The following is a 27,510-nucleotide window of genomic DNA, read 5'->3' on the forward strand; positions in this document are numbered from 1 at the left end:
CAGGTCGGTTGTAGGGAGGATAGAAGCCTATCACATGTCCCCTCCGATACACAAGGAGGCAGCTTGTCACATCTTTTCACCTGCCAGCGCGGACTCTCGTTGTCGAGGTGTAACGTGTGGGAGGCTCACACTACCCCCGCCATTTCCTGTCTCTGCTGTGCAGGCGTCCCCCAACCGACCTGTAGCAGTCGCTGTCCACAACGTCCAGATTACCACCCATCGACTTCCACCCGCTAACTCTGCCAATTGAGTTAGTATGACGGCCGGCCAAAGCCGGAGGCAACGGCGACAGTCGGATTCGAACCCGGTGTCTCTTGCGTTAGTGACAAGCGCAACGTCCGCTGCGCCACCCAGCCGCCCTAAGAGATGTTCACTTTCTAATATCGGTATCTGCCCTAAAAATCTGTCTGGCTCTATGATTATACAGGTACATGTTCTGCTTCGGAACTGAGAACTACTATAGACTAGAGTGAAGCTGATTTGGGTATAAAACCTAAAACAAACATTCTGCAGATCCACAAAATCAGCCTCCTGTTCACCATTATACCTGATGACATCACAAGTTATACCTGATGACATCACAAGTTATACCTGATGACATCACAAGTTATACTTGATGACATCACAAGTTATACCTGATGACATCACAAGTTATACCTGATGACATCACAAGAGAGAGGAGCTCATGTTCAGAGATATTGATTGCACTTTCCTAGGCCATGGTCATAACATATTGGGATTCTTGGGTGGTGTTGCTCTTTAACACATTAATTGCCAATAACGAGTATAGTCGTTATTGGCCGCCATGCGTTGAGTGCCAACAACGAGTAAACTCGTTGTTATGATCGTTATTTCTTTTATTCGCTATTGGCATTCATAATTCATCCAGGAAGCCTCCGGGAGCCAGCTGGACCCTGTCTGATATTGCAACGCCTCAATACCGCTGCCTGGTGGATTTCGGGCAAGTTACACTCCACAATAAACCGGAAGTGACGCTCGGTGCATCGGGGGAAAAGCTCCGCCAGAGATATGTTGTTATGTGGATCAATATACACATATATCGAGTGCATTGGATCGCTTTCGAGATGCAAGAATCAATATGCTTTCGGCGTTTATTGCGTCATACAAACGGAAAATGGATCTAGCAGATCGACGTCAAATAATAGGATTTTTCTTTCTCCAGACGCATCGGCCAGAGGTAAGAGGAATCTAACGTTATTTCCAGCTCGATTCTCCACTTATTTCATTGCAATCTGTCCGATCAACGTATGGTGTCTTACTAAAGAAAGCCGTTAGTGACAATCAAGGAATCATAAACGACCCCCCCCCCCCCCCCCCCCCTTTCCTTCACGCATGATGGAGCATAATGTGTAGCCATCATATGCATTTGAAATTTTTAATATAGCGTGTATAGGGACGAAACGCCAATCGATAATGTATAATACGCGTCGGGGCCTATAACGCGCGTTCTAGGAATTACTGCTATACACTCTAAAAACATACTTATATTCTCGACGGTACTAACACGACAATGTATGAATGGAAAAATATAACGTTCCCACATCCAGAACGATAGATACCTGATGTTGAATGGGCCATAGTAATGTCGATATAGCTATAATATTTAAAAAGGTATAGCCCTGCAAAGAAGGTGAGCCACTCCATAGGGTTACAGCACTGGCAGAGAGTGGTAAAGATGGGAATACTGCATGGCACCCAATGTGTTAAGTAACCTTCAGATGCAACGCGTTTCTGTGATATACTGTAATAAAATAATAGAACTGATGACAAACATTGAACTAATGTAAATTGTATCACAATGTGTTGCTTTATAAATGGAGTCTGCTGGTTCTGTTCTGTTCTCCTGCTGGTTGTGTTCTGTTCTCCTGCTGGTTGTGTTCCCCTGCTCTGGTTGTGTTCCCCATGCTGGTTGGGTTCCCCTGCTCTGGTTGTGTTCCCCTACTCTGGTTGTGTTCCCCATGCTGGTTGTGTTCCCCCGCAGGTTAGACTGAAGAATGAAGACGTGACATTTGCCTTGAAGGTGATGAAGAAGAAGCACATTGTGGACAACAGACAGGAGGAACACATCCACTCAGAGAGGACGATCCTGGCCGAGTCCCGCTCGCCCTTCATCGTCAAGTCAGTCCATCCGTCCATTCAAATGTCTTTTTTCTAGGGATGTCCGATATTATCGGCCTACCTATATTATCGGCCGATATTGGCATTAAAATGTAATATCGGAAATTATCGGTATCGACATTTTTTAAATTATTTTTATTTTTATTTTTACATTTATTTAACCTTTATTTACCCAGGCAAGCAAGTAAGAACAAATTCTTATTTTATTTATTGTGAAAAGTATGCATAATGTTGTGTTAATTCCACGACAAGAGATATGTAAAGTTAATTACCTGAAATTATTACGTTTTTTGGGGGGTGGGGGGGGGGGGACCCTGCATATACCGGTATATCTGTTGATATCGGTATCGGAAATTAAGAGTTGGACAATATCGGTATATCGGATATCGGTAAAAAAGCCAATATCGAACATCCCTATTCTTTACCCTTGTGTTGTTGTGGTCGAGACCACCCGTTGAAGACCACGCCTGACCCCAGATTAGATCAGGTCAAGATAGATTCAACTTTCTTTATTAGTTGTCATACAAAAAAATACTTTTATATGAAATGCTTTTTCCTGTTTTGCGCCTGAGAGTGTGCTAGATAAAAATAGATAAGTATAAAATAGAAAGTCAAAAGTACGTAAACAAGTGTAAACAAAAGTGTTCAATATAGGCTACATATATACGATATACAATACAGTAGAAAAAAATTAGTAACTGAGTTACAATACAATATACGGTACAATGCAGAACTGGGATGAGGTACAACTTAGGGTAAGGTGCAATGAGGTATGAGTTGTAGTGCAAATCTCTTTACCAATAAATATAAAGTGTGTTAAAGTGTCTAAAGTGGGTAAAGTGGGTGCTAGATTCACCAGCACGTCATTTATCCAATCAGGTGCCTTCTACTAGAGCACCAGCATGTCATTTATCCAATCAGGTGCCTTCTACTAGAGCACCAGCACGTAATTTATCCAATCAGGTGCCTTCTACTAGGCAGTGGTTTCCAAACTGTGGTGCGCGAGCGCCCTCTAGGTGGTGCGTGACATGAAAAGGTGGTAATTTTAATTTTTTTTTTCAATATAATTTCATACAAATCTTAGTCAAACCTTTAGTATTATGGATATTAAACATGCTGTCAGAGTACATGCATCCATGTTGTTGTGAACATTTTAATTAAATAAAGAAATTCCCTATCCATAGTCGCCGTAGGAAGAGATAAAATTTAAAATTAAATCTGCACGGAGACCAGCAACAATTTTTTCTAACAGAAACCCATTGGGGGGTGCGTCAGCTAGGTCGGGAGGTGACAGGGGGTGCACGGCCAAAAAAGTTTGGGAACCGCTGGTCTAGAGCACCAGCACATCATTTATCCAATCAGGTGCCTTCTACTAGAGCACCAGCACGTCATTTATCCAATCAGGTGCCTTCTACTAGAGCAGTGGTTCCCAAAGTCGGGGTCGCGACCCAAAGGTGGGCCGCGAGCAGCCACGGATGGGCCGCGAGATGATTTAAAAAAAAAAAAAAAAAAAAAAAAAATATAATTATATATATTTTTATTTTTTTTTATTTTTGTATTTAATTTTTTTTTGTCAGGCCACTGAACTTAGAAGCAGGCCAGGACAGTGTTTCTAGTTGTATTCTAAAATTCTATTCTATTGTATTCTAAAATGTGACTATATGGTTTTATATTAACTTAATAAATAAACAAAAACGAAAAATCTACTTATTTCAACGAACATTTCAAACTAAATAACAGATTATGCACATAAAACGCTGAAAACAACCGAAGCAACAATAGTATTTTAATGAGGCTATTATTATTATCATTATTATTTTGCAACAAGTTAGCCCTCTCATAAATAGCACATATAAATGAATAACTAACTTGAACTAACTTAATAGGATTGAAGTGATATTTGGCTTAAAAAATCGGTCGCCTGGCAAAAAAAAAAAAAAGAAAAAGCCTGACGATGTGCATTGGGCCGCGGCTCTCTGACGCCTTATTTTCTGGGCCCCGGCCTGAAAAGTTTGGGAACCCCTGTACTAGAGCACCAGCACGTCATTTATCCAATCAGGTGCCTTCTACTAGAGCACCAGCACGTCATTTATCCAATCAGGTGCCTTCCACTAGAGCACCAACACTTAAATTAATCCAATCAGGTGCCTTCTACTAGAGTACCAGCACATAATTTATCCAATCAGGTGCATTCTACTAGAGCACCAGCACATAATTTATCCAATCAGGTGCCTTCTACTAGAGCACCAGGATGTCATTTATCCAATCAGGTGCCTTCCACTAGAGCACCAACACTTAAATTAATCCAATCAGGTGCCTTCTACTAGAGTACCAGCATGTAATTTATCCAATCAGGTGCCTTCTACTAGAGCACCAGGATGTAATTTATCCAATCAGGTGCATTCTACTAGAGCACCAGCACATAATTTATCCAATCAGGTGCCTTCTACTAGAGCACCAGGATGTCATTTATCCAATCAGGTGCCTTCTACTAGAGCACCAGCATGTAATTTATCCAATCAGGTGCCTTCTACTAGAGCACCAGCATGTAATTTATCCAATCAGGTGCCTTCTACTAGAGCACCAGCATGTAATTTATCCAATCGGGTGCCTTCTACTAGAGCACCAGCATGTAATTTATCCAATCAGGTGCCTTCTACTAGAGCACCAGCATGTAATTTATCCAATCAGGTGCCTTCCACGTGGGGCAAATGGGAAGTAGGGATGCATGCATGCAACATGTAAACAACAACATTAATTTTGTTTGTGTTATAATAATATGTCTCCCTCTTTCTCTAGACTGTATCGCACGTTTAAGGACGACAAGTATGTGTACATGCTGCTGGAAGCCTGTCTGGGTGGAGAGGTGTGGAGTCTGCTCAGAGACAGGTAGGACAGAGGCAGGACAGAGGCAGGACAGGGACATGGAACACGCCAACATGAACATCGTCTCCAGAGTCAAACGAGACGATAGATACCAGTCTCCTCTCTGTGCATTCAGTAGAAAGCTATCTGTAAGATAGCCTAGCTTAGCACAAATGAATGGAAGCGGATACGGACCAGCTAGCCCAGCTGTTGGCCAAGAAACCCCTCTCCCAAAGTTATAAGCTTTAAGCTCATCCATATCCGCTTCCATCCATTCATTCACTGAGCATTTAAATATTCTCTTAGTGCCGGTTCTCAAAGCACAGACCTGCGTGGACCCCAGGAAGAATAGCTGCTGTGATGCTGTAGCAGCTAATAGAGATCCTAACACTACACACATTTAGATGAAATCCACAACTTCTGGATTATGAAACCCATTTATTCTGGTGCCAGAATCAGCCAACTAAGCTAGAGGACTGAAACAGAGAGGTATACTGCTAGAATGTTTAGGGCACAAAAATGCGGGACCTTAAAACCCTCTAAAGCCTACGTAGACAAAAGTAATATTTTTGCCAATTCTGAGCTTATTCTTTGAGTCAGTATCAAGTGTTATACCTTTTATGATTCACAGGAACCTACCCTTTATTTCTGGGGCACCATCATCAGTGATGCCACAGATTACTTGTAAAAGTAATCCGATTACTGATTACTGATTACTCCTTTAAAAAGTAATCCAAGTTACTTTACTGATTACTTGATTATCAGAGTAACTTAGTTACTTTGAAAGTAACTAGGTTACGAAGTCGTCGTCGTTCCCCCAACAGTTTTTTTTAAACGCTTTATTGAAAGTGCATAAATTGTTTTTAACTTGTTTCTCTGCACATAACGTAAATTGTTAAACTAGTGCTTCAGCTTCTGTACCATCAAGTATGGTAAAGCAACAGTCTATGATGCTCACAGCATTAGAGCAGCCAGCCAGTGGTTTTACAAAACCAGTGTATCCATTCACATCTAACAAATGCAGGCTGAACTATTCAATTATATCAACTGTAACTATTAAATTGTTTTTATAAATGTCTCTCTATAAACATACAATCAGTCTCTCTTTAACATGTAAATTAACTGTAAATCTGGCAAATAAGAGCTTTTGCTCTGCCACCATCAAATATACATTAATCAAAAGGGAAAGAAACAATCTCTCTCTTTTGCTGTTTGGCTGGCCTCCGAGTCCTCCTGTACCTAGTCGAAGCGTCGGCTAGTGTTGTGATTCCAGATGCTTTCAATGCAATTGGATGTGCTGTTTTTAGCGGTAGACAGTATTTTGACTGAGGCTACGTTTAGACGAGCGTTTTGGGGTGGAAGTCTGAACAGAAACCGCAAAAGTCTTCTTGCGGTTTCACTTTTAATTTTGCGTTTAGACAAGCGTTTTGGGGTGGAATTCTCAGACGAATGCAGACGAGGCTGTAACAACGGAGCCCTGCTGTCACACGATTGGCGCATATGTCACATGACGTGCTGTGAAGACCCGCCCTACTCTGCCTCTGCCGCAGACTGTGGATGGGGAATGTGATTGGACCAAAGCAGAGTCACTCACAGACAGAGCTTCCAGTCACGCCGCGGGACACATTCTTGTGTAACCCTTTCACTGCCACACTACGTCACTCCCAAATAAGAAAAACAGCTCAAAATGTATTTTTGACTGTCGAAAACGAAATAAAATACTGCATTCCGCCTGCATTATGAATTTATGATGAGATAGTAACGAAATAGTAACGCACAGCCACTTGGACAAGTAACTGCAATCAGATTACTGGCTTTTAAAGATTAACGCGTTAGATTACTATTTTCGGGGAAAAGTAATCAGATTACAATAACGCGTTACTTAGTAACGCGTTACCGGCATCACTGACCATCATACATTACCTTTGTGTGAACATACAATATTTGACATAAAAGAAAATGCCCAGTGAAAAGACCTTGTGTTCTGTTGAATAACTGCATAGTTTACCCAGGAATTATTATTTCTTCAACATGGAACGTTAACACATACAAAACAACCATAAATATATTGACTATCCTACAAAAAAGAGCAATAAGAGTAATAAACAATGCAGGATATCGGGACCACACACACAAACTGTTTCTACAATCACACATTTTGAAGTTCATTGATATGGTAAACTTTAAAACTCTGCATGTTATGTACAAAGCAAGAAATAATCAATTATTACCGAAATAATCAATTACTGGATAAAGAGGGGGGATACAACCTCAGAGGACCATTGAACTTAAAAAAAACCTGAAAATAATGTGTATCTCCTCTTACGGAGCCACCCTGTGGAATGGGCTAGAGGATGAATTAAAATATTGTGAAAACATAAATCAATTCAAATCTAGACTAAAAAAATAAATATTTGATAGGTACAGAAGGGAAGAAGAGCTTTAATTGCATTGTTCCACCCCTCAGGGTCGGTACCGACCCCAAAATGACATTATGATCATATATCCATATTTTTTAGAGTGATGCAAAAAATTAGCGATTTTAAAATCAAACGTTTTCAAGTATTAACATCACTAACATATCACAAAAGCATGTAGAATGTATATTATCATCAATACGTTAGTTTAGCAATAGGTTAAAAGTGTCATTATATCGTTTTAAGTTTTCGATTTGCTGAAGTCTATTCCAAGACGGCGACCATTTTGGAAAATTTGAATCATGGGAATTGTAGTTTTTTGCGGCCATTTTGTCGAGGGGATGCATATCTGTGGATCAGCGTTGGAATTTTGCCGAACTACACTTCCTGGCAGATACTATGGGGGATAATAAGCCACAAAAGGTAATGTTTTTGACAAATATTGAAACGCAGTTAGTTTCTCCTCCCTATTGTTAGCATGTAGCAACAATTAGATCTGAAATTAGTTTCAAAATGGTTGCACTGTGGTGAAAATAAAAAGGTACAGTAAATTACAGTAGATATCATTATCTGTTCTTATGCACGCCTGGTGATACTAAATCCAAATTGAACTCGGGCATTTGAAAGATAATATATGTATATATATATAAATGTGCTAATTGGCTATAATAAGGTAATTTATAAGCATCTATTCTATATTCTATAATAATATTTCAAATTGCATTGGTCCGGATGGGAGAATTCAGTACTGTATCTACAGAACCTTCGGTTTTATCATCTTCCCTTTATTAATTTCCTTAGATTCTTTTTACACATGATCTCAAGAAGGTACTGAACAACATCAGTGGCAGTTTTTTAAGTTTGGTCATTATTATCTTGGTGTTATTCACTGTCAAAGATGCAAAGAAAAATCATAATTCATATTCTCCTTTGTTTCATCACAATTTAAGCAAGCCTAGTAATAGACACAATATTTCCGACACTGTGAATACATTCCCTGAGGTCCATAGATGTACCTAGATACCAAGAATATGCAAATAGCCCTTGTAGAAGTGGAGCAATATTCCATTTACCTAGGTATATATTTTATGCGGATTTTCACATTGTGTGGAACAGGTTAATAAAAAAATGAAATACGTTTGATACTGTATTGTACGTTATATCATATTACATTATATAATCATATTATAATTCATTTGTATATTATATTGAACTATATTTGCAGTATATGCTATTCTATTATGGTACTATATTATATTGTATATATCATGTACTATATATCTCACATCACATTATATATGTGCTGTATACACTATTATGTACTATATACTATTATATACTGCAGGTATACTATACTGTAATGTGTACTGTAATGTGTACTATATGTATGTACTATGTATGTATGTCCAAAGAAGTGGACAAAGAATTCAGAGAAGAACAAGCGGGTTTCCGACAGGACAGATCATGTACAGATCACATTGCCACCCTTCGCATTATCATAGAACAGACCCTGGAATGGAACACATCTCTCCACCTCACATTCATCGACTTCCACAAAGCATTCGACAGTCTAGACAGAGACACTATATGGAAACTCATGGCACATTACGGTATCCCAACGAAGTTCATAACCATCATCCAACAGCTGTACCTACAATCATCCTGCAGAGTAATACACACGGCCAGCTCACAGACAGCTTTACAGTAGAGACAGGAGTCAGACAGGGCTGCCTACTGTCCCCTTTCCTCTTTCTTCTGGCAGTCGACTGGATCATGAAACAAAACCACAGCCGAACAAAATCTGGGCATTCAGTGGACAATGTGGTCTCAATTAGAGGATTTGGGACTTTGCCGACGACATAGTCCTCCTCTCACACACACACAAACACAAATGCAGACCAAACTCACAAAACTCGCCACAATTGCAGCTACCACAGGACTACACATCAATAAAAGCAAAAACGAAGGAGATGAAGATGAACCACAATTTAGAAGAGGCCGTACAACTGGACGGAGAGGCACTGGACGAGGTGGACACCTTCACATACCTGGGAAGCATCGTGGGGAAGGACGGAGGCAGCGACAAAGACATCCTAGCAAGAATAGGGATGGCAAGAAACAGCATTTCTAATACTGAAGCAAACATGGAATTCAAACCACATCTCCACAAAGACCAAACTCCGCATCTTCAACACCAATGTCAAATCAGTTCTATTATTCAAGTTTCAAGTTTCTTTAATAGTTGTCATACAGAAGTACAGATTACTTTTATACAAAATGCTTCTTACTGTTACGCTCCAGAGACTGTGCTAGACAAGATAAGTATGAAATAAAATAGTATAGCATGTTAAATAGAAGTAAAAATAGAGGTCACAGTGTTCAGTATAGACATATGTACAATGTTCGATGCAGAATAGAAGTAACTGAGTTACCATACAATATACAATATACTATGCAATGTACTAATATACAATACTATATAGTGCAGAGCAGAAATGGGATGAGGTACAATTTAGGTACAATTTACAGTAAGTATCCCCTTCCCAACCCCCCCCCCCCCCCCCCCCCCCACCTCCAATGTACAGCCCTCACCCAACCCACCCAACCCCACCCAACCAACCTCCTCCAATGTACAGTTTCTATGCCAAATGTATATACACTCCTTTTCTGGACACTTTTGTATCACAAACAGTACTGTATTTGCAAATCTGATATGTCATAAATGTATAGATGTAGCAGTACTGTCTATCTGTATGTCATGTATGTCATATATGTTATGATGAATTGAAAATGGGGGACCCTGATGTAAACAAGACGAAAGTCTTTCTCTGGTCTGCATCCCCTTAACAATTGTATGTATTGAGCTGTACTGTACTGTACCCATTCTGCAATCTGTTAATAAACTTTTCAATCAATCAATCAATCAATCAATAAGGTGTACGAGTTGTAGTGCAAATCCTTTACCAATAAATATAAAGTGTAAAGTGTGTTTAGGTGATCTAAAGTGTGGAGAGTGGGTGCTGCAGTGTGTTGTTTGTTTAAGTGAGTGTGTGCGTGTGGGTGTGTGTGCTGTGTGCATTTGATGGTTGTTGCATAGTGTTTATTGTTCGTTGAGCAGCCTGATGGCCTGGGGATAGAAGCTTCTTCTGAGTCTTTCTGTGCTCGCCTTAAGACTCCGGTATCGCTTGCCTGACCGCAGCAGTTCAAAGCGGCAGTTGTTCGGGTGGCTGGAGTCCTTGATGATTCTCTTAGCCTTCCCCCTGCACCGCTTGTTGTAAATGTTCTGGAGGGTGGGAAGCCCCCCTCCAATTGTGCGTTCGGCTGAACGTGTCACTCTTTGTAGTCTGCTACGGTCTTGTGCAGTGCTATTCCCAAACCAGGAGGTGATGTTGCCAGTCAGGATGCTCTCTATTGTACATGAGTAGAAGTTCCTAAGGATCTTCTGACTGACTTGGAACTTCCTTAGGCGCCTGAGGAAGTAGAGGCGTTGTCGTGCCTTCTTCACAACACTGTCAATGTGTGTGGTCCATGTCGAGTCCTCGGATATGTGGGCTCCGAGGTACTTGAAACTGTTCACTCTCTCAACCGGTGCCCCGTCGATGCTGAGGGGGCTGTAGTCCTTGACCCCCGACCTCCTGAAGTCCACAATCATCTCTTTTGTTTTGCTGATGTTCAGGTAGAGGCAGTTCTCCTGACACCACTGTGACAGATTCTCTACCTCTTCCAGGTAGGCCCTCTCGTCGTTGGCAGAGATCAGGCCCACCACTACTGTGTCATCAGCAAATTTGATGATTGTGTTGTTGTTCCGCTGTGCCACGCAGTCATGTGTGTACAGGGAGTAGAGGAGGGGGCTCAGAACACAGCCCTGGGGGGCCCCTATGTTGAGCGTGATGGATGAGGAGGTGCAGTTGCCTGCTCTTACCACCTGGGGTCTGCCCGTCAGGAAGTCCAAGACCCACTGGCAGAGGTCATAGTTCAAGCCCAGGTCCCTGAGCTTGGCTATGAGTTTGGAGGGGACTATGGTATTGAATGCTGAGCTGTAGTCGATGAACAGCATTCTCACATAGTTCCCCTGCCTCTTGTCCAGGTGTGATGCTGCTGTGTGCAGCACATGGGCTATGGCGTCCTCCGTGGATCTGTTAGGGCGGTATGCAAATTGCAGGGGGTCCAGGTTGATGGGGAGGGAGGAACAGATGTAGCCCTTCACTAGCTTCTCAAAGCACTTCATGGCTATGGAGGTGAGAGCTACAGGGCGGTAGTCGTTGAGGCAAGCGGGCGTAGATTTTTTGGGTACAGGGATGATGGAATTGAATTGAATTGAATACTTTATTTTGACACAAATCGTATGACAAAAAAAACATTTTAAAAGACAAGACAATAACAGTGTCAATAACGCAGGTCAAAAATGGATAAAACACAATAAAGCCAAGGCTTGTTTCCATTGTGGTCCATACATGGAACATAAAAAGGCACAGAAACACAAATGGACATGTACACTGACAGGACACATTCTAAAAAAAAATTATAAAAACACCTAACCTGACAACTCATACAGTTAACTAATGTTGGACTTCTTCAGACAGGTGGGGATGACAGCCTGTTCTAAGGACAGGTTAAAGATGTCAGTGAATACCGGGGCCAGTTGGTCGGCACAGACTTTTAGGACGCGGCCGGGGATGCCGTCCGGTCCTGCTGCCTTCCTGATGTTCACTTTTTTAAAGGTCCGCCTCACCTCATGCTCTGTTACCCTGAACACTGAGTCTCCATCAGCAGACCCCCCCCCCCCCCATTGCCGTGGCTTGTAGGCTGGTGTTGTTATTCACAGCCTCAAACCTTGCATAGAAGGTATTGAGATAATTTGCTAAGGAGATGTCACTGTTCAGTTTGAGGGAGGTGCCTTTGTAATCTGTCATTGTTCTGAGGCCCTGCCACATACCTCTAGAGTCAGCCTGTTCAAACTGAAGTTCAACTTTATCCCTGTAACGCCGTTTTGCCTCTATTACTGCTCCCCTGACGTTGTATCTTGCCGTCTTATGTTCTTCCATGTTGCCTGTCACCAGCCCGGTATTGTAGGCTGAGGTGCGCACTTTCAGAGCCTCACGGACGGATTTATCTACCCAGGGCTTTTGATTTGGGTAAATTCTAATTGTGGTAGAGGGGATTGTTTCTTCTACCAGAGTACAGACAAAGTCAAGCACCGTTTCAGTGTATTCGTTAATATTGGCTGTGTTATCACGGAATACACTCCAGTCTGTGCATTAAAGTGCAGCTTGGAGTGTCTCCTCTGACGTCACAGTCCAACGCTTAGGTCGCTTTCACATATAGTTTTGGTGGACTCGGTGCGGTTCTGGGGGTGAAGTTGCAACATTGTTGCATTCTTCATTTGGTTCGCCTGCGTTCACATAGAAATCTGTGAGGCGGACCGAGTCCTTCTGAACAATGTCACGCGGTCGAAAAGGGACAGTGGAAATGTGTGTGTGGCTGCGAGCCTGTGTGTGTGCGCGCGCGTGTGTGTGTCTGTGTGTGGACTGTCTGCGAGCCGTGGTCAGCGGAGGCGAGTTTTGACATGGCATTGATCCATTGTTCTATTGAAGCACATTACCACCATCCTCTCGCTAAACAACTTGTAGACCACAGTGTTTTTATGAGTGCCCACAAGCAGCTGTTTTATTAATAATATAATAAGCCGCGTTTTTTCTTCCTTCTTCCCAAGATGCACAGATATATAGAGAGATAGAGAGATAGAGAGATAGAGAGATAGATGCAGTGTGCTTGTTTTGCAGTGAATGAATGCTGCGAGCAGTGGTAAGGTAATAATAGTATTGACGTGGCATTGATCCATTGATCCAATGCCGTGCGCCTCGGTAATAATAATAAGCCGCGTTTTTTCTTACTTCTTCCCAAGATGCACAGTTAGATATATAGATAGAGATAGAGAGATAGAGAGATAGATAGAGAGATTAGATGCAGTGTGCTTGTTTTGCAGTGAGTGCTGCGAGCAGTGGTAATAATAATCACTTCCTATATTTGGTTCGCGTTTGGTTCGATGAAGCCGAACCGAGACCGACGTTTTCAGGCGGACCAGAGTTCGCCTGTTTGGTCCGCGAACCGAGTTCGACACGCATTCACACAAACCCGAAAAACCGGACTATCGAATTCTGGTCCGAAAGTCCGGACAAAACAGCCCCTGTGTGAAAGCGACCTTAACCTCTCGCGATACTACCGGCGTTCGCTTGAGACTCTGTTTATACTTTGGCAAAAGAAAGATGGCGGCGTGATCGGATTTACCGAATGGACTAAGAGCCTGTGACTTGTACCCATTCTTAAATTGCGAGTATACATGGTCTAATATGTTCTCGCCTCTGGTGGGACAGGTCACATGCTGATAGAAATTCGGCAACACCTTTTTAAGACGCGAGCTGTTGAAATCGCCCAGAACCAAAATGGCAGCGTCAACATTAGCTATCTGTAGTTTATTTACCTCGTTGTGTAGCTTTGAAAGTGCGGCCCCAGTGTTCGCTTGTGGTGGGATATATACTCCGATCATGATGATGGACGTTAGCTCCCTCGGGAGAAAGAAGGGTTGGCATTTGATGGTGATATACTCTAGGTCTGGGGAGCAGTGGTTAGACAATTCCTTTGCGTTGCCTATATCGCACCACTCCTTGTTTACCATGAAAGCAATGCCGCCTCCTTTCGTCTTTTGTGACTCTTCTGCCGTTCGGTCCTTGCGGAGAACGAAGAAGTGATCTGCCGGTTCTATTGCATGATTTGGGACGTCTGGAGACAGCCAAGTTTCTGTGAAACAGAGGACGTTGCAGTCCCGAATGGGACTCTGGAATTGGATCCGTGCTCTGATGTCGTCCAGTTTATTTCCTATCGATTGCACATTGGCCAACAATATGCTGGGCAATGTGGTTCTGTGTCGTTTGGATCTCAATCTATTTCGGACGCCGGCTCTTCTACCTCGCCGTCGCGCCTTCTCCTTGCCTCGGCCACAACAAAGGATCTCGGCGGGCCACTGCTGTTGTTCAGAGTTCAGAGTTCAGAGTTTGGAGCAGAAACATGTAGAACCACAAAAGCAACCTCAAACAAACTGCAAACCTTCATAAACAGATGCTTACGACACATCCTGGGAATCTACTGGCCAAACACCATCACAAACGAACAGCTCTGGCAAACCACTCAACAAGAACCACTTGAAACCCTAATCAAACGCAGGAAATGGGTCTGGATTGGACACACCCTGAGAAAACCATCCTCCAACACAACCAGGCAGGCCTTAACCTGGAACCCACAGGGGAAGAGAAAGCCAGGAAGACCCAGAAACAGCTGGAGAAGGTCTGTCGAGGCGGATCTCAAGGAAGAAAGAACATCATGGAAGGAAGCAGAGAAAATCGCCCAACACCGAACAAGCTATAGAGATTTCATGAATGACCTATGCTCCCCAAAGAGCAAAAGGGTTTAACTAACTAATGTATGTATGTAAATGAAAAAACGAAAAGAAAAGAAACGTAAGTCTTCAGGGGTAGGGCCCGACAAGCCTAGTGCTTCTCCCTAGCCCTTTTCGGACAATTGGACAATGCTGCAATAGCAGCTGGTAAAACGTTGACGATTTATGGAATGACCGTTGTTATGTGTCCAAAACCAGAAATAAAAAATAACTGAACTGAACTGAACGTTCTATTTATGTGTTTTGAACCTCCATGTGAGATTTGGTGCAAATACACCTCATCCTCAGCGAGTGACGGCCTTTTATTTGGATATTGTTTTGGGTGTTTTTTTGCAGACAATGTGAAAATACATACATTTTGGTGTTGCCCCAATATTTGGCGCAATATCTCCCTGCAATCCCCCCCCCGCCCACACACACACAAAAGGCCCCCCTCCCTGCATCTTATCCAAATAACATAGTTACACACGTGAATCACCAACAGGTGATTTTCATTCAAGCTGCACAATAAATTATATAGTAGTTCAAAAAGCGAGTAAAGCAAGCTTAAAACTAGCTAAGGAAATAGTAAAAGGAAATTGAAAGAGTTCAGCTTCAGAATGAATCAGTAGATTGAGGGCTAGATCCACAAAGAATGGATTGCACAGTGTTAATTGCACCCTTACTTACAATTCATTATGAATTGAAAATGGGGGACCCTGATGTAAACAAGACGAAAGTCTTTCTCTGGTCTGCATCTCCTTAACACTTTGTATGCCACGCCGGGTTTTCCTTTTTACCCTCTTGATGCCACCATCCACTCCCAATGTTAACGTTAATATCGCCTAATCTATGTTTTAAATTATGGCTATGTGTCTAATCTGCCCATCGCTTATCAAAGAATCATTTTCCAGTCAACATTGGCAAGGCAGATTGTATTTTTATCGCTTCATTTCCGTTTGATAGCATTTTGAAAATCACCCGTTTTCCGGGGAAAAACAACCCATTCTATGATAATCGCCTTTTACTGGAATATTCCAGAACGTTGTCATTTGTCGGTCTATTTATGAATAGTTTTCAAATAAACGCTAGATGATCGATAGTATATGTGTGCGCACGCACGCGAGCTCGTGCCGTGCGCTGATAATCGCTGCTATTATTTCCTCATGGCTTTTACAGTCAAAACAGCTATATCACATATAATGGAAACGCTTATATCTCCGTGAAAACGAGTCTGATTATCCTAACACTGATAACATAGATTCCTTACCGGACATCAGATGGTATCCAAATGGTATATTCCAATTCCTGATCACCATTCGAAAAAATCGATAAGTGTATTGATCCAACGTGTATACAGTAGAACGAACACATGATTCCCCACGGCTCAGAGGCTCCAGAATGAACTCTGGTAACCCCGGCTGCATCAGTGAGAAGTAAAATGTGGAGTCAGAAATCCGTTCTCCCATTCACTTTCATTGAGTCCATTCCAAAAGGGTGATTTACCATCTGGGAGACGATAGGGGGCACTTTTTTCACATCTGATCGCCGGCGGTCCCTGGATCTCCAACGGTAGGCTCGCGTGATGCAATATGATTTCAGATCGCTAAAAAAAGAAAAAGAAAAAAAAAACACCCGAGAATAGCCGTGACGTGGCATTCAACGGTCGGGGCGTAAACCCGAATAAAGCCGTGAGTGGCGCTCAAAGTGTTAACAATTGTGTGTATTGAGCCGTACTGTATTGTACCCATTCTGCAATCTGTTAATAACATTTTCATTCAATCAATCACCGCACAGTCTATATAAAATAAATTATACATTTGCCTCATTCTCTTGTCCGCAGGGGGAGTTTCGACGACTCCACGACCAGATTCTGTGTGGGCTGTGTCACCGAGGCCTTCTCCTACCTCCACCACAGTGGGGTCGTCTACAGAGACCTGAAGCCTGAGAACCTCATGCTGGATGCAGAGGGATACATCAAGCTGGTGAGATGTGTTTGTTTTTAGTGTTTCCTGTCATGATAACCATGGTTTAGGGCTGTCCCCGACTAAGGATTTGGATAGTCGACTTTGATTGGCCGAAATTTGCCGATAGTCAACTGGTAGGTGCCAGATATGAAACAGACCCAGGAGCAAAAAAAATGTATATATATATATAATGTATTATTATTTTAAATTTTTTATCATTTCATTTGGGCTGTGGGGGTGCTTAATGGCTGAAGGAGTCGACTGAACGCTTCTTGTCCTCTGCGAAAGCATGCAATTGGTCCACTGATGGATACATCTTGATATTTGTCTAGTCTAGTGTGTTCATTAGATGGGTGAAATCGCCTTTCAGTGCCTCTGTGCCCATTTTCTTAGGCAGCTAGTTGGTATGCGCGCCATTAGTGTTAGCCACGCTTCTAGGCCTCTTTGCTTTTGGAAAGAATGATAAAAAAAAAATTAAATAAAAAATTATATATATACCAGGTATATATATATTTTTTTTGCATTTGACTAAGAGGTTGGCAGTTGACTACGGCTCCTTTCGATCAATTAGTCGAATATTCAACTAATCGGGTCAGCCCTACCATGGTTACAGATATAGTTATACAGATAATAGTTATATTGACTTATCTAACCATTAAGTTACACACACTATGGGTAATATCCCTACCAGACATCCCGAACATTCTGTCTATGACTCAGATCTACAGATACGATGGTCTGGGTAAAGTTTGTCATTTACATTTTATTAGATTTAACACAGAAGAAGAGGAAGTCTTTATTTGTCATGCAGATTTTTTTTAACATACACACATGCGATGGGCCAACCCACAGGAACACACACACACCATCAACATGTAATGGTCCACCATCGTCCAACATCAACATAGGGGTGATAGTGGCTAGGAGGTGTCTGGTAACCGGAAGGTTTCCGGTTCGATTCTGGCTTCTCCTGGCAGCGTGTGTCGAAGTATCCTTGAGCAAGACTTGATTATGTGGTTATGTGATTTATGATTATGTATATGTGTGCCTGCCATATGTGTGACTGCCTATACGGTGTTTATACATGTATAGCTTTGATTTGTCCCTGTACACTGTTTCTTATAGATGCACGGATGCCTAGTGTGAATGTACAGAATATGTTTTAAACTGTTTTTATATTAGCTTTAATGTCCTTCTATTTTTCTGTTTCTTTTCTGGCTTAAACATCTAGCCCAGGGACTACAACTGAAAACTAGCAACCCTGCTAATGTTGGCATATTTACAGTTTTTAATTTGTATTCATTTATAAATGTATAACTGTTGATTGATATTGAGAGAAAACGGGGTTTATTCAATGTATGTGATGTATAGATTGGGGGGAGATGGTAGCATGTAACGGTGCCAGAGAGGTCGAAGTGCATGCTGACGGTGGAAGCAGGAGATGGTGGTTCAGTAGAGCAGGGTGATTGTGAGCACCACACTGAGCAGGGCCGAATGTTGACATTCCTTGTAAGAACACATTGATAAGAGCGAGTGTGGGCCCACAGAGCAGGGCGGAGAGAGGTTCATCTTAATGAAACAGTAATGAAACGTTTTGAAATGTGTGAAAGGTTATTAGCAGTTGTCATGACAGCGCTGCACATGACAACCAGAAAGGGGTGGGCCGTCGTTGCTATGACGAAGATCCTATAAAGCTGACAGTGGTTCCGGGTAGGGCAGACTAAAATCTGACTGAGACTAAGAGGGAAGAAACCAGAAGAGACTCTCTCCTCTCATCACGGAGAGGGGGGGGGGGGGGAGGAAGAATGACACATCATCATTAGCTTCGGCTAACGCGAGGAGGGTTTAGGCTAAAGACCAGGCCTGACCACCATTGGACTGAATAGCAGGAGGACGATAGACTGAACACACCGAAAGATCATTAGAATAGACTTTTCAAGGACAATACAATCTGTTAACATCTGAGCTGAGGCTTCTGTTTATCAAATAAACAACGCTTCTCCTTGTAAGATATTACGCTGTGTCAAAGTGTCGAATTCTTACGAAGGTGGAGAATTATTATGGTTTGCAGATCGCACTAACGGGGAGAGATAAGGATTGTATCAGCCAGTATCTGAGACGTCAGGACCATTAAAAGTACACAACGCAGAGGAGTGGATGGAGAGAGGATAACACAAGAAGACGTGATACTGGCCAGATTGATCAGAATATAACAATATGCACTGTCTCTGATCAAATAAACTGAGTAAATTAAAATTGAAAACGAGGCTCTCCCTCAACGAGTCCTGAGTTTAAATAGACTCTCCTCCTGCCGCCAGGTGGACTTTGGCTTCGCGAAGAAGATCCCGTGTGGCCAGAAGACCTGGACCTTCTGCGGGACTCCAGAGTACGTGGCTCCAGAGATCATCCTCAACAAAGGACACAACACCAGCGTGGACTTCTGGTCTCTGGGCATCCTGGTCTTCGAGCTCCTGACTGGCAGGTCGGTACCGACGCTCACCTGGACTTTCAGTCTGAACGACAAGGACTGAGACTAAACCGACCTCTCAGTCTGATCATAACGATGAGGACTGAGTCCCTAAACCGACCTCTCAGTCTGATCATAACAAGGACTGAGTCATTAAACCGACCTCTCAGTCTGGTCATAACAACAAGGACTGAGTCACTAAACCGACCTCTCAGTCTGGTCATAACAACAAGGACTGAGTCACTAAACCGACCTCTCAGTCTGATCATAACAACAAGGACTGAGTCCCTAAACCGACCTCTCAGTCTGGTCATAACAACAAGGACTGAGTCACTAAACCGACCTCTCAGTCTGGTCATAACAACAAGGACTGAGTCACTAAACCGACCTCTCAGTCTGGTCATAACAACAAGGACTGAGTCACTAAACCGACCTCTCAGTCTGGTCATAACGACGAGGACTGAGTCCCTAAACCGACCTCTCAGTCTGATCATAACGACAAGGACTGAGTCACTAAACCGACCTCTCAGTCTGGTCATAACGACGAGGACTGAGTCACTAAACCAATCTCTCCGTCCCACAGTCCTCCGTTCTCAGGCAGTGACCAGATGATGACGTACACCTTCATTCTGAAAGGCATAGAGAAGATGGACTTCCCCAAGAAGATCTCCAAGAGACCTGAGGACCTCATACGCAAACTGTGCCGGTAGGACTACATATCCCAGAGACCTGAGGACCTTGTACGCAAGCTGTGCAGGTAGGACTACATATCCCAGAGACCTGAGGACCTCATACACAAGCTGTGCAGGTAGGACTACATATCCCAGAGACCTGAGGACCTCATACGCAAACTGTGCAGGTAGGACTACATATCCCAGAGACCTGAGGACCTCATACGCAAGCTGTGCAGGTAGGACTACATATCCCAGAGATCTGAGGACCTCATACGCAAACTGTGCAGGTAGGACTACATATCCCAGAGACCTGAGGACCTCATACGCAAGCTGTGCAGGTAGGACTACATATCCCAGAGACATGAGGACCTCATACACAAGCTGTGCAGGTAGGACTACATATCCCAGAGACCTGAGGGCCTCGTACACAAGCTGTGCAGGTAGGACTACATATCCAGTACATGTAATAGGTATAGACTGAGCAGGTAGGACATACTTACATTTGTAAGAGATTTTGTTTATGTATGATATTGTGAGAAAGGGGCAGGACTAGATATGCATTTGCTTCCTTCTGCTCCTTCTCAAACTAATTTGTTTATCATTTAATGAAGAATGTAAGATTTCATTTTAAATTTGTTTCTTTAGTTTATAATTTTTTATTGTGTTTTTATATGGTTGACTGTTCGAGATAAAATAAACTTAACTCAACTTAACATATCCAGTACATGTAATAGGTATAGACTGAGCAGGTAGGACATACATATCAAGTACAGGTAATAGGTATAGACAGGGCCGGATTAACGACCGGGCCGACCGGGCCGCGGCCCGTGGGCCTCTAGTGATAATGAGAATTATTTTTTTTATTTATTTTTTTTGGAGGCCCCTCGTCACTAGAGGCCCCAACCTTTTCTTTTTATTTTTTTTTAACTTTAATTTTTTATTGTTTGAGGCCACTCGTCACTATAGAGGCCTTTTGGAGGCCCCTCGTTACAAGAGGCCCCACATTTTCTTTTATTTTTTTTTTACTTTAATTTTTAATTTTTTTGGAGGCCGCTCGTCACTCGAGGCCTTTTGGAGGCCCCTCGTCACTAGAGGCCCCAAATATTTGTTTATTTTTTTTTAACTTTTATTTTAAACATTTTTGGAGGCCCCTCGTCACTAGAGGCCCCACATTTTATTCAATTTTTTTTCTTATTTTGGAGATCGATGTCATACTGTGACACTGAATGAAAACATATTTCATCAACTAAAATATTTTAGTCAACTAAAATATTTCATCAACTAAAATATACAGTACGTCACACCCTGCCGTCTGCAAGTGGCTAATCTTGAGTATTTTTTTTCCTCTTCATAAGAGTTTGAGGTTTTCCGTTTGAGGTAAAAACAGCAATAAAAAGTCAAAACTTGCATCTCCACATCCCAGCCCCGACGCCTGAATACTTTTATCAACGGATTTCCAGTTCCGCGTTCGCGTTCTGTGCTCTGATTGGCCACTGACGTTTCTGGTAGCGCCAATCGTGTGACGCCTCTTTCTTTCACTGGTTAAGCTTAGGCACTCTTTCGAAGTTGGTTAAGGTTAGAGTTTGTCTTAGAGCAGGGCGATAGAACACCCTGATTCCATACTCTAACGCAGGGGTTCCCAAACTTTTCAGGCCAGGGCCCAGAAAATAAGGCGTCAGAGAGCCGCGGCCCAATGGACATCGTCAGGCTTTTTTTTCTTTTTTTTTTTGCCATGTGACCGATTTTTTAAGCCAAATATCACTTCAATCCTTTTAAGTTAGTTCAAGTTAGTTATTCATTTATATGTGCTATTTATGAGAGGGCTAACTTGTTGCAAAATAATAATGATAATAATAATAGCCTCATTAAAATACTATTGTTGCTTCGGTTGTTTTCAGCGTTTTATGTGCATAATCTGTTATTTAGTTTGAAATGTTCGTTGAAATAAGTAGATTTTTCGTTTTTGTTTATTTATTAAGTTAATATAAAACCATATAGTCACATTTTAGAATACAATAGAATAGAATTTTAGAATACAACTAGAAACACTGTCCTGGCCTGCTTCTAAGTTCAGTGGCCTGACAAAAAAATAAAATAAAAATAATTTTTTTTTTTTTTTTTTTTAAATCATCTCGAGGCCCACCCGTGGCTGCTCGCGGCCCACCTTTGGGTCGCGACCCCGACTTTGGGAACCACTGCTCTAACGGACCAACTTCAAAAGAGTCGCCTAAGAAACGTCAGTGGCCAATCAGATCGCAGAACGCGAACGCGGAAATGGAAATCCATTGGTAAAAGAATAGACACAGCCCTGACACGAATAAGGCAGATTGGGATCATTATTCATGACAGACAGCATGGACCCGTCGGTGCTGATAGCGGATATCATCGAGCTCCCCCTAGTGACTAGGGCCCTAGGGGGCGTTATTTCTAAACCTAGCCGCATTTCTGGCAGACGCTCTCTGATTGGCACTGACTGACGCTCTCTGATTGGCCACTGACATGTTTGCCCAATCGCGTGACGAGCTGTGTCTTTGCCCATTTCCTCGTCAAACAGCCTGCAAACTACCTGGCGTTCTATCGCCACGCTCTAAGACAAACTCTAACCTTAACCAACTTCGAAAGAGTGCCAAGCTTAACCAGTGTAGAAACAGGTGTCGGCCAATCAGAGAGCGTCTTGCCAGAAATGCGGCTAGGTTTAGAAATAACGCGACTAGGGGCTTCCACACTACACAATAGTAAAAAAAATAAAAGAGATACAAAAAAATATATATATAATCAGATCCTCATCCAGCGTTTACTTTCACAGCATCTATAGTGACTACTAGTATCATCTCATCTCTTCTCTATCTATTTTTATTAAATTTTTTGTATTGCAAATTGTTTGATAATGAGGGGTGAGAGACGTTGAGTCTACGTGACACTGACGTCCAGGTCCAGGGGTCACTGTCAGGTCAGGTGACCACTGATCGCGAGAATTGCACTTGCAAGTTGATCAAGTAGGCTAAGACTCGTCTCGAGTAGTACTGTATGATCAATTGAGACTGTGACACTCAAAAAACATGGATAAAAAAGTAAAACGGTGGGAAAGCGGAGCTGCTAAGTTAAAGTCTAAACAGGAAAGGGACAGAAAGAGTGCGTTACTTCGGCAAAGCATACCAACTATCGCTACTTTTTTCACCCCGTCAGGTAAGGAGGAGGATAGCCCCCTGGCTAGCACTAGTAGCAGCAACGTTAACACTTTGGCTGCCTAAGGTTAAATTCATGATATACCATAGATTGCCAGCTCTATTTGTCTATGGAGAAAGTCCCCTTCTTTGCAGGGCTATAACTTTTTAAATTCTATTGCTACATTGCCATTATTAGGGCCCATTCAAAGTCCTATATGTATTGTTCATTGTGTAGCAACGTTAAACTTTTTCATTCACATATTCATAGTAAAGTATGGTCTAATGTATAAGTATGTTTTCATCTCTTTCTGCAGCTTTCTCCAGAACGTGATATATAGCCCCAAATGCATTATATTGATGATGAAATACAGTTTGATGGCAATCAGCGCGATATAAAAAATTCCAACTAGACGTACTTCTAGAAGTTACTACACGTCATCTGATGTTGACCGGATGGGCGAGGGGGCGTTTATAATTCCGTGGGCACCGTTATACCAATCATCTAATGTGGGTCAAATGTTGATAATAGCAGTTAGTATCGAAGACGGTAACGTTACACGCTCAAACTCACCCCAGTCTCCGCGCGCCGTTGGGCGATCATCGTAGAGTAGAAATTCTATCATTATGGGATGGCGATTTACCCGGTCCATCTCCAGCTTGTATAATGGTATATACGTCCAAATCATGTTGTTTATCGAGTTATTGGCAATCGATCACTGTGTAGCGTGACGAGCCAGAGTCCCGGGACCTATAGCGAGTGCCCGGAAGTAATACGGAGTCCAGCACAACCTCTATGGCACATCCTGTTAAGCAGTTGCGCCGATCGGCCACCAGATGGCGCTCCTGAACCGCCAGAGAGCTCAGTGGGTCCTGCTGGTGGATCTCAGGCCAGCGGAGGGGACATATGAATCCGATCGCAGATTTTTGAAATATTGATATAAGGACGCTGTACAGCGTCCCCCGGCAACTTGAGCATGGCCAGCAATGACGTCTAAACACGTTTCATGGCAGTCAAAGTGCTAAAGAGGCTGAGCCAGGCGCCGCGGGCAGAGAGGACGAGAATGCTAACGTTGTTATTATTATTGATGCTAGCGACAGAAGAGGAAGCGGCAGCCTCTAGTTCAACTTCAGCCGGCCCACCACCACCAGTGGCTGACGCCAGTGCCACCTGTTCGTATACGCCCGCCGCATCTCCACAGCCCAGCCCCAACACCAACACGAATGAGCTGGTTCCTCCTCCTAATACAAGCCTGGTATCCACTACAGTTGAAACAAATACAAGAGGAATTACGGTATTCTATATATTTTTTAAAGTGACATATAAAAACGCCACTGTGCGTGCATGCACGTGTGTGTGGGGGGGCCTCCACAAGAATCTGGCCCAGGGGCCTCTGAAGTCTTAATCTGGCCTTGGGTATAGACTGAGCAGGTAGGACTACATAACATGTAATAGGTATAGACTGAGCAACCATCATTCATATGCACACTTGTCTATTTCACAGACTGAATCCTGCAGAGCGCCTGGGCAATATGAAGAATGGAATAACTGGTATCAAGAAACACAGGTAAGAATGAACCTCAAGGAAGTGTTAACTCTGATGAAAGACCTATTATGATTTTTATTTTTATTTTTTTATTGACAAAAACATATAACAAAATTGTGTATTTGCTTTGTCAGGGATAGAAAGTTTTTTATTTGTATAGAGCTTTTCTAGATTAAAATCACAAAGTGCTTTACAGGCAGTAAAATGTTAATCAAAATAACATAACCACACATGTTACATCACATAATATAAATTAAAAGCTTGTAAAAATACTTTACAAAAAGTTAATTAAAATAACAACCACATACACAAATGTTACACCGCATACATGATCAATTAACACTTTGGCTGCCATGGGTTAAATTCATTATCATTATCATTATCGTAGGTTGCCGGCAGCGCGATATAAAAAATTCCAACTAGACGTACTTCTAGAAGTTACTACACGTCATCTGATGTTGACCAGATGGGCTAGGGGGCGTTTATAATTCCGTGGGCAGCGTTATACCAATCATCTAATGTGGGTCAAATGTTGATAATAGCAGTTAGTATCGAAGACGGTAATTTTACACGCTAAAACTCACCCCAGTCTCCGCGCGCCGTTGGGCGATCATCGTAGAGTAGAAATTTTACCATTATGGGATGTCGATTTACCCGGTCCATCTCCAGCTTGTATAATGGTATATACGTCCAAATCATGTTGTTTATCGAGTTATTGGCAATCGATCGCTATGTAGTGTGTCGAGATCGAGTCCCGGGACCTATAGCCAGTGCCCGGAAGTAATACGGCCGACCAGCACAACCTCTATGGCACTTCCTGTTAAGCGATTGCGCCGATCGGCCACCAGATGGCGCTCCTGAACCGCCAGAGAGCTCAGTGGGTCCTCCTGGTGGATCTCAGGCCAGCGGAGGGGAAATATGAATCCGATCCCAGATTTTTGAAATATTGATATTAAAGACGCTGTAAAGCGTCTTCGGCAACTTGAGCATGGCCGGGAATGACGTGTTTAGGCGTTTTCCGGCAGCCAAAGTGTTAAAGGTCTGACTATATAGAAAGGTTTTAAGGCACCCTGTTTAAAGGACTCCACACTATCAGCAGACCTGATTTCACAGGGTAGCTGATTCCGTAATATTTAAGTGCTACGACTGAAAAAGCCCGGTCACCTTTGGTCTTAACCCTCGAGTCAACCTTTAAAAAACCCACTACCTGTCTCCCTAGTGACCGAAACTGCGATCTCAGTAAAACATATCTTTTTCATGTATTGTTCCAATTTTCTTTCATGAATATCATTACTTCAGTCCTCACCATACAATACAATATTTATTCATTTTCAGAAAGTTAATTTCCTTGGTCGGAGGAGCGGAGAACCCTACTGGGGCAGTAGGGGGTCATGAGCTCACTAATGGAGCTTGGAGCTTCACCCTTTAAATCTAAATGTAGTCAAATGTTAGATTGATATTATTTAAAATTGTAATTCATTGTTAAATTAGGTGCATATGAACATAGATGTGTGGGCATATAGTTGTGTACAGTATTATAAGTATTCTAAATGGTAAATGATGCATTTATATAGTGCTTTTATCCAAAGCGCTTTACAATTTTGTTCTTCACATTCACCCATTCACTCACCGATGGCAGAGGCAACAATTATGGAGCAATTAGGGGTCAAGTGTCTTGCTCAAGGATACTTCGACAGGCTGCCCGGGAGGAGCGGAATCGAGCCAGGAATAGAACCGGGAACCTTCTGATTACCAGACGACCACTCTACCTCCTGAGCCTTCCTCTGCCTGGCCTTGTTTTCCCTGCCTGGCCTTGTTTCTCCTGCCTGGCCTTGTTTTCCTGCCTGGCCTTGTTTCCCTGCCTGGCCTTGTTTCTCCTGCCTGGCCTTGTTTCCCTGCCTGGCCTTGTTTCTCCTGCCTGGCCTTGTTTCCCTGCCTGGCCTTGTTTCTCTGCCTGGCCTTGTTTCTCCTGCCTGGCCTTGTTTCTCCTGCCTGGCCTTGTTTCTCCTGCCTGGCCTTGTTTTCCCTGCCTGGCCTTGTTTCTCCTGCCTGGCCTTGTTTTCCCTGCCTGGCCTTGTTTCCCTGCCTGGCCTTGTTTCTCTGCCTGGCCTTGTTTCTCTGCCTGGCCTTGTTTTCCTGCCTGGCCTTGTTTCCCTGCCTGGCCTTGTTTTCCCTGCCTGGCCTTGTTTCCCTGCCTGGCCTTGTTTCCCTGCCTGGCCTTGTTTCTCTGCCTGGCCTTGTTTCTCTGCCTGGCCTTGTTTTCCTGCCTGGCCTTGTTTCCCTGCCTGGCCTTGTTTCTCTGCCTGGCCTTGTTTCCCTGCCTGGCCTTGTTTCCCTGCCTGGCCTTGTTTCCCTGCCTGGCCTTGTTTCCCTGCCTGGCCTTGTTTCCCTGCCTGGCCTTGTTTCCCTGCCTGGCCTTGTTTCTCCTGCCTGGCCTTGTTTCTCTGCCTGGCCTTGTTTCTCCTTCCTGGCCTTGTTTCTCCTGCCTGGCCTTGTTTCTCCTTCCTGGCCTTGTTTCTCCTGCCTGGCCTTGTTTCTCCTGCCTGGCCTTGTTTCCCTGCCTGGCCTTGTTTCCCTGCCTGGCCTTGTTTCCCTGCCTGGCCTTGTTTCCCTGCCTGGCCTTGTTTCCCTGCCTGGCCTTGTTTCTCCTGCCTGGCCTTGTTTCTCCTGCCTGGCCTTGTTTCTCTGCCTGGCCTTGTTTCTCCTGCCTGGCCTTGTTTTCCCTGCCTGGCCTTGTTTCCCTGCCTGGCCTTGTTTCTCCTGCCTGGCCTTGTTTCTCTGCCTGGCCTTGTTTCCCTGCCTGGCCTTGTTTCTCTGCCTGGCCTTGTTTCCCTGCCT

At 43.1% G+C, this 27,510-nt stretch overlaps 1 protein-coding gene across 1 annotated transcript in view; it reads left to right on the forward strand.

The window, feature by feature from the left end:
* Positions 1-27,510, forward strand: part of prkg2 (protein kinase cGMP-dependent 2) — a gene marked incomplete at both ends in the record, with an annotated part of 110,172 nt that overhangs the window by 78,120 nt on the left and 4,542 nt on the right. Inside the window, 6 exon segments of the mRNA XM_084323179.1 lie at positions 2,003-2,139; positions 4,939-5,028; positions 16,697-16,838; positions 19,139-19,302; positions 19,871-19,993; positions 24,631-24,693. Coding sequence (XP_084179305.1) covers positions 2,003-2,139; positions 4,939-5,028; positions 16,697-16,838; positions 19,139-19,302; positions 19,871-19,993; positions 24,631-24,693 — 719 coding nt within the window.

This window comes from Notolepis coatsorum (genome assembly GCF_963971535.1).
Source record: "Notolepis coatsorum genome assembly, chromosome: 10".
In the NCBI taxonomy this organism is placed as follows: Eukaryota; Metazoa; Chordata; class Actinopteri; order Aulopiformes; family Paralepididae; genus Notolepis; species Notolepis coatsorum.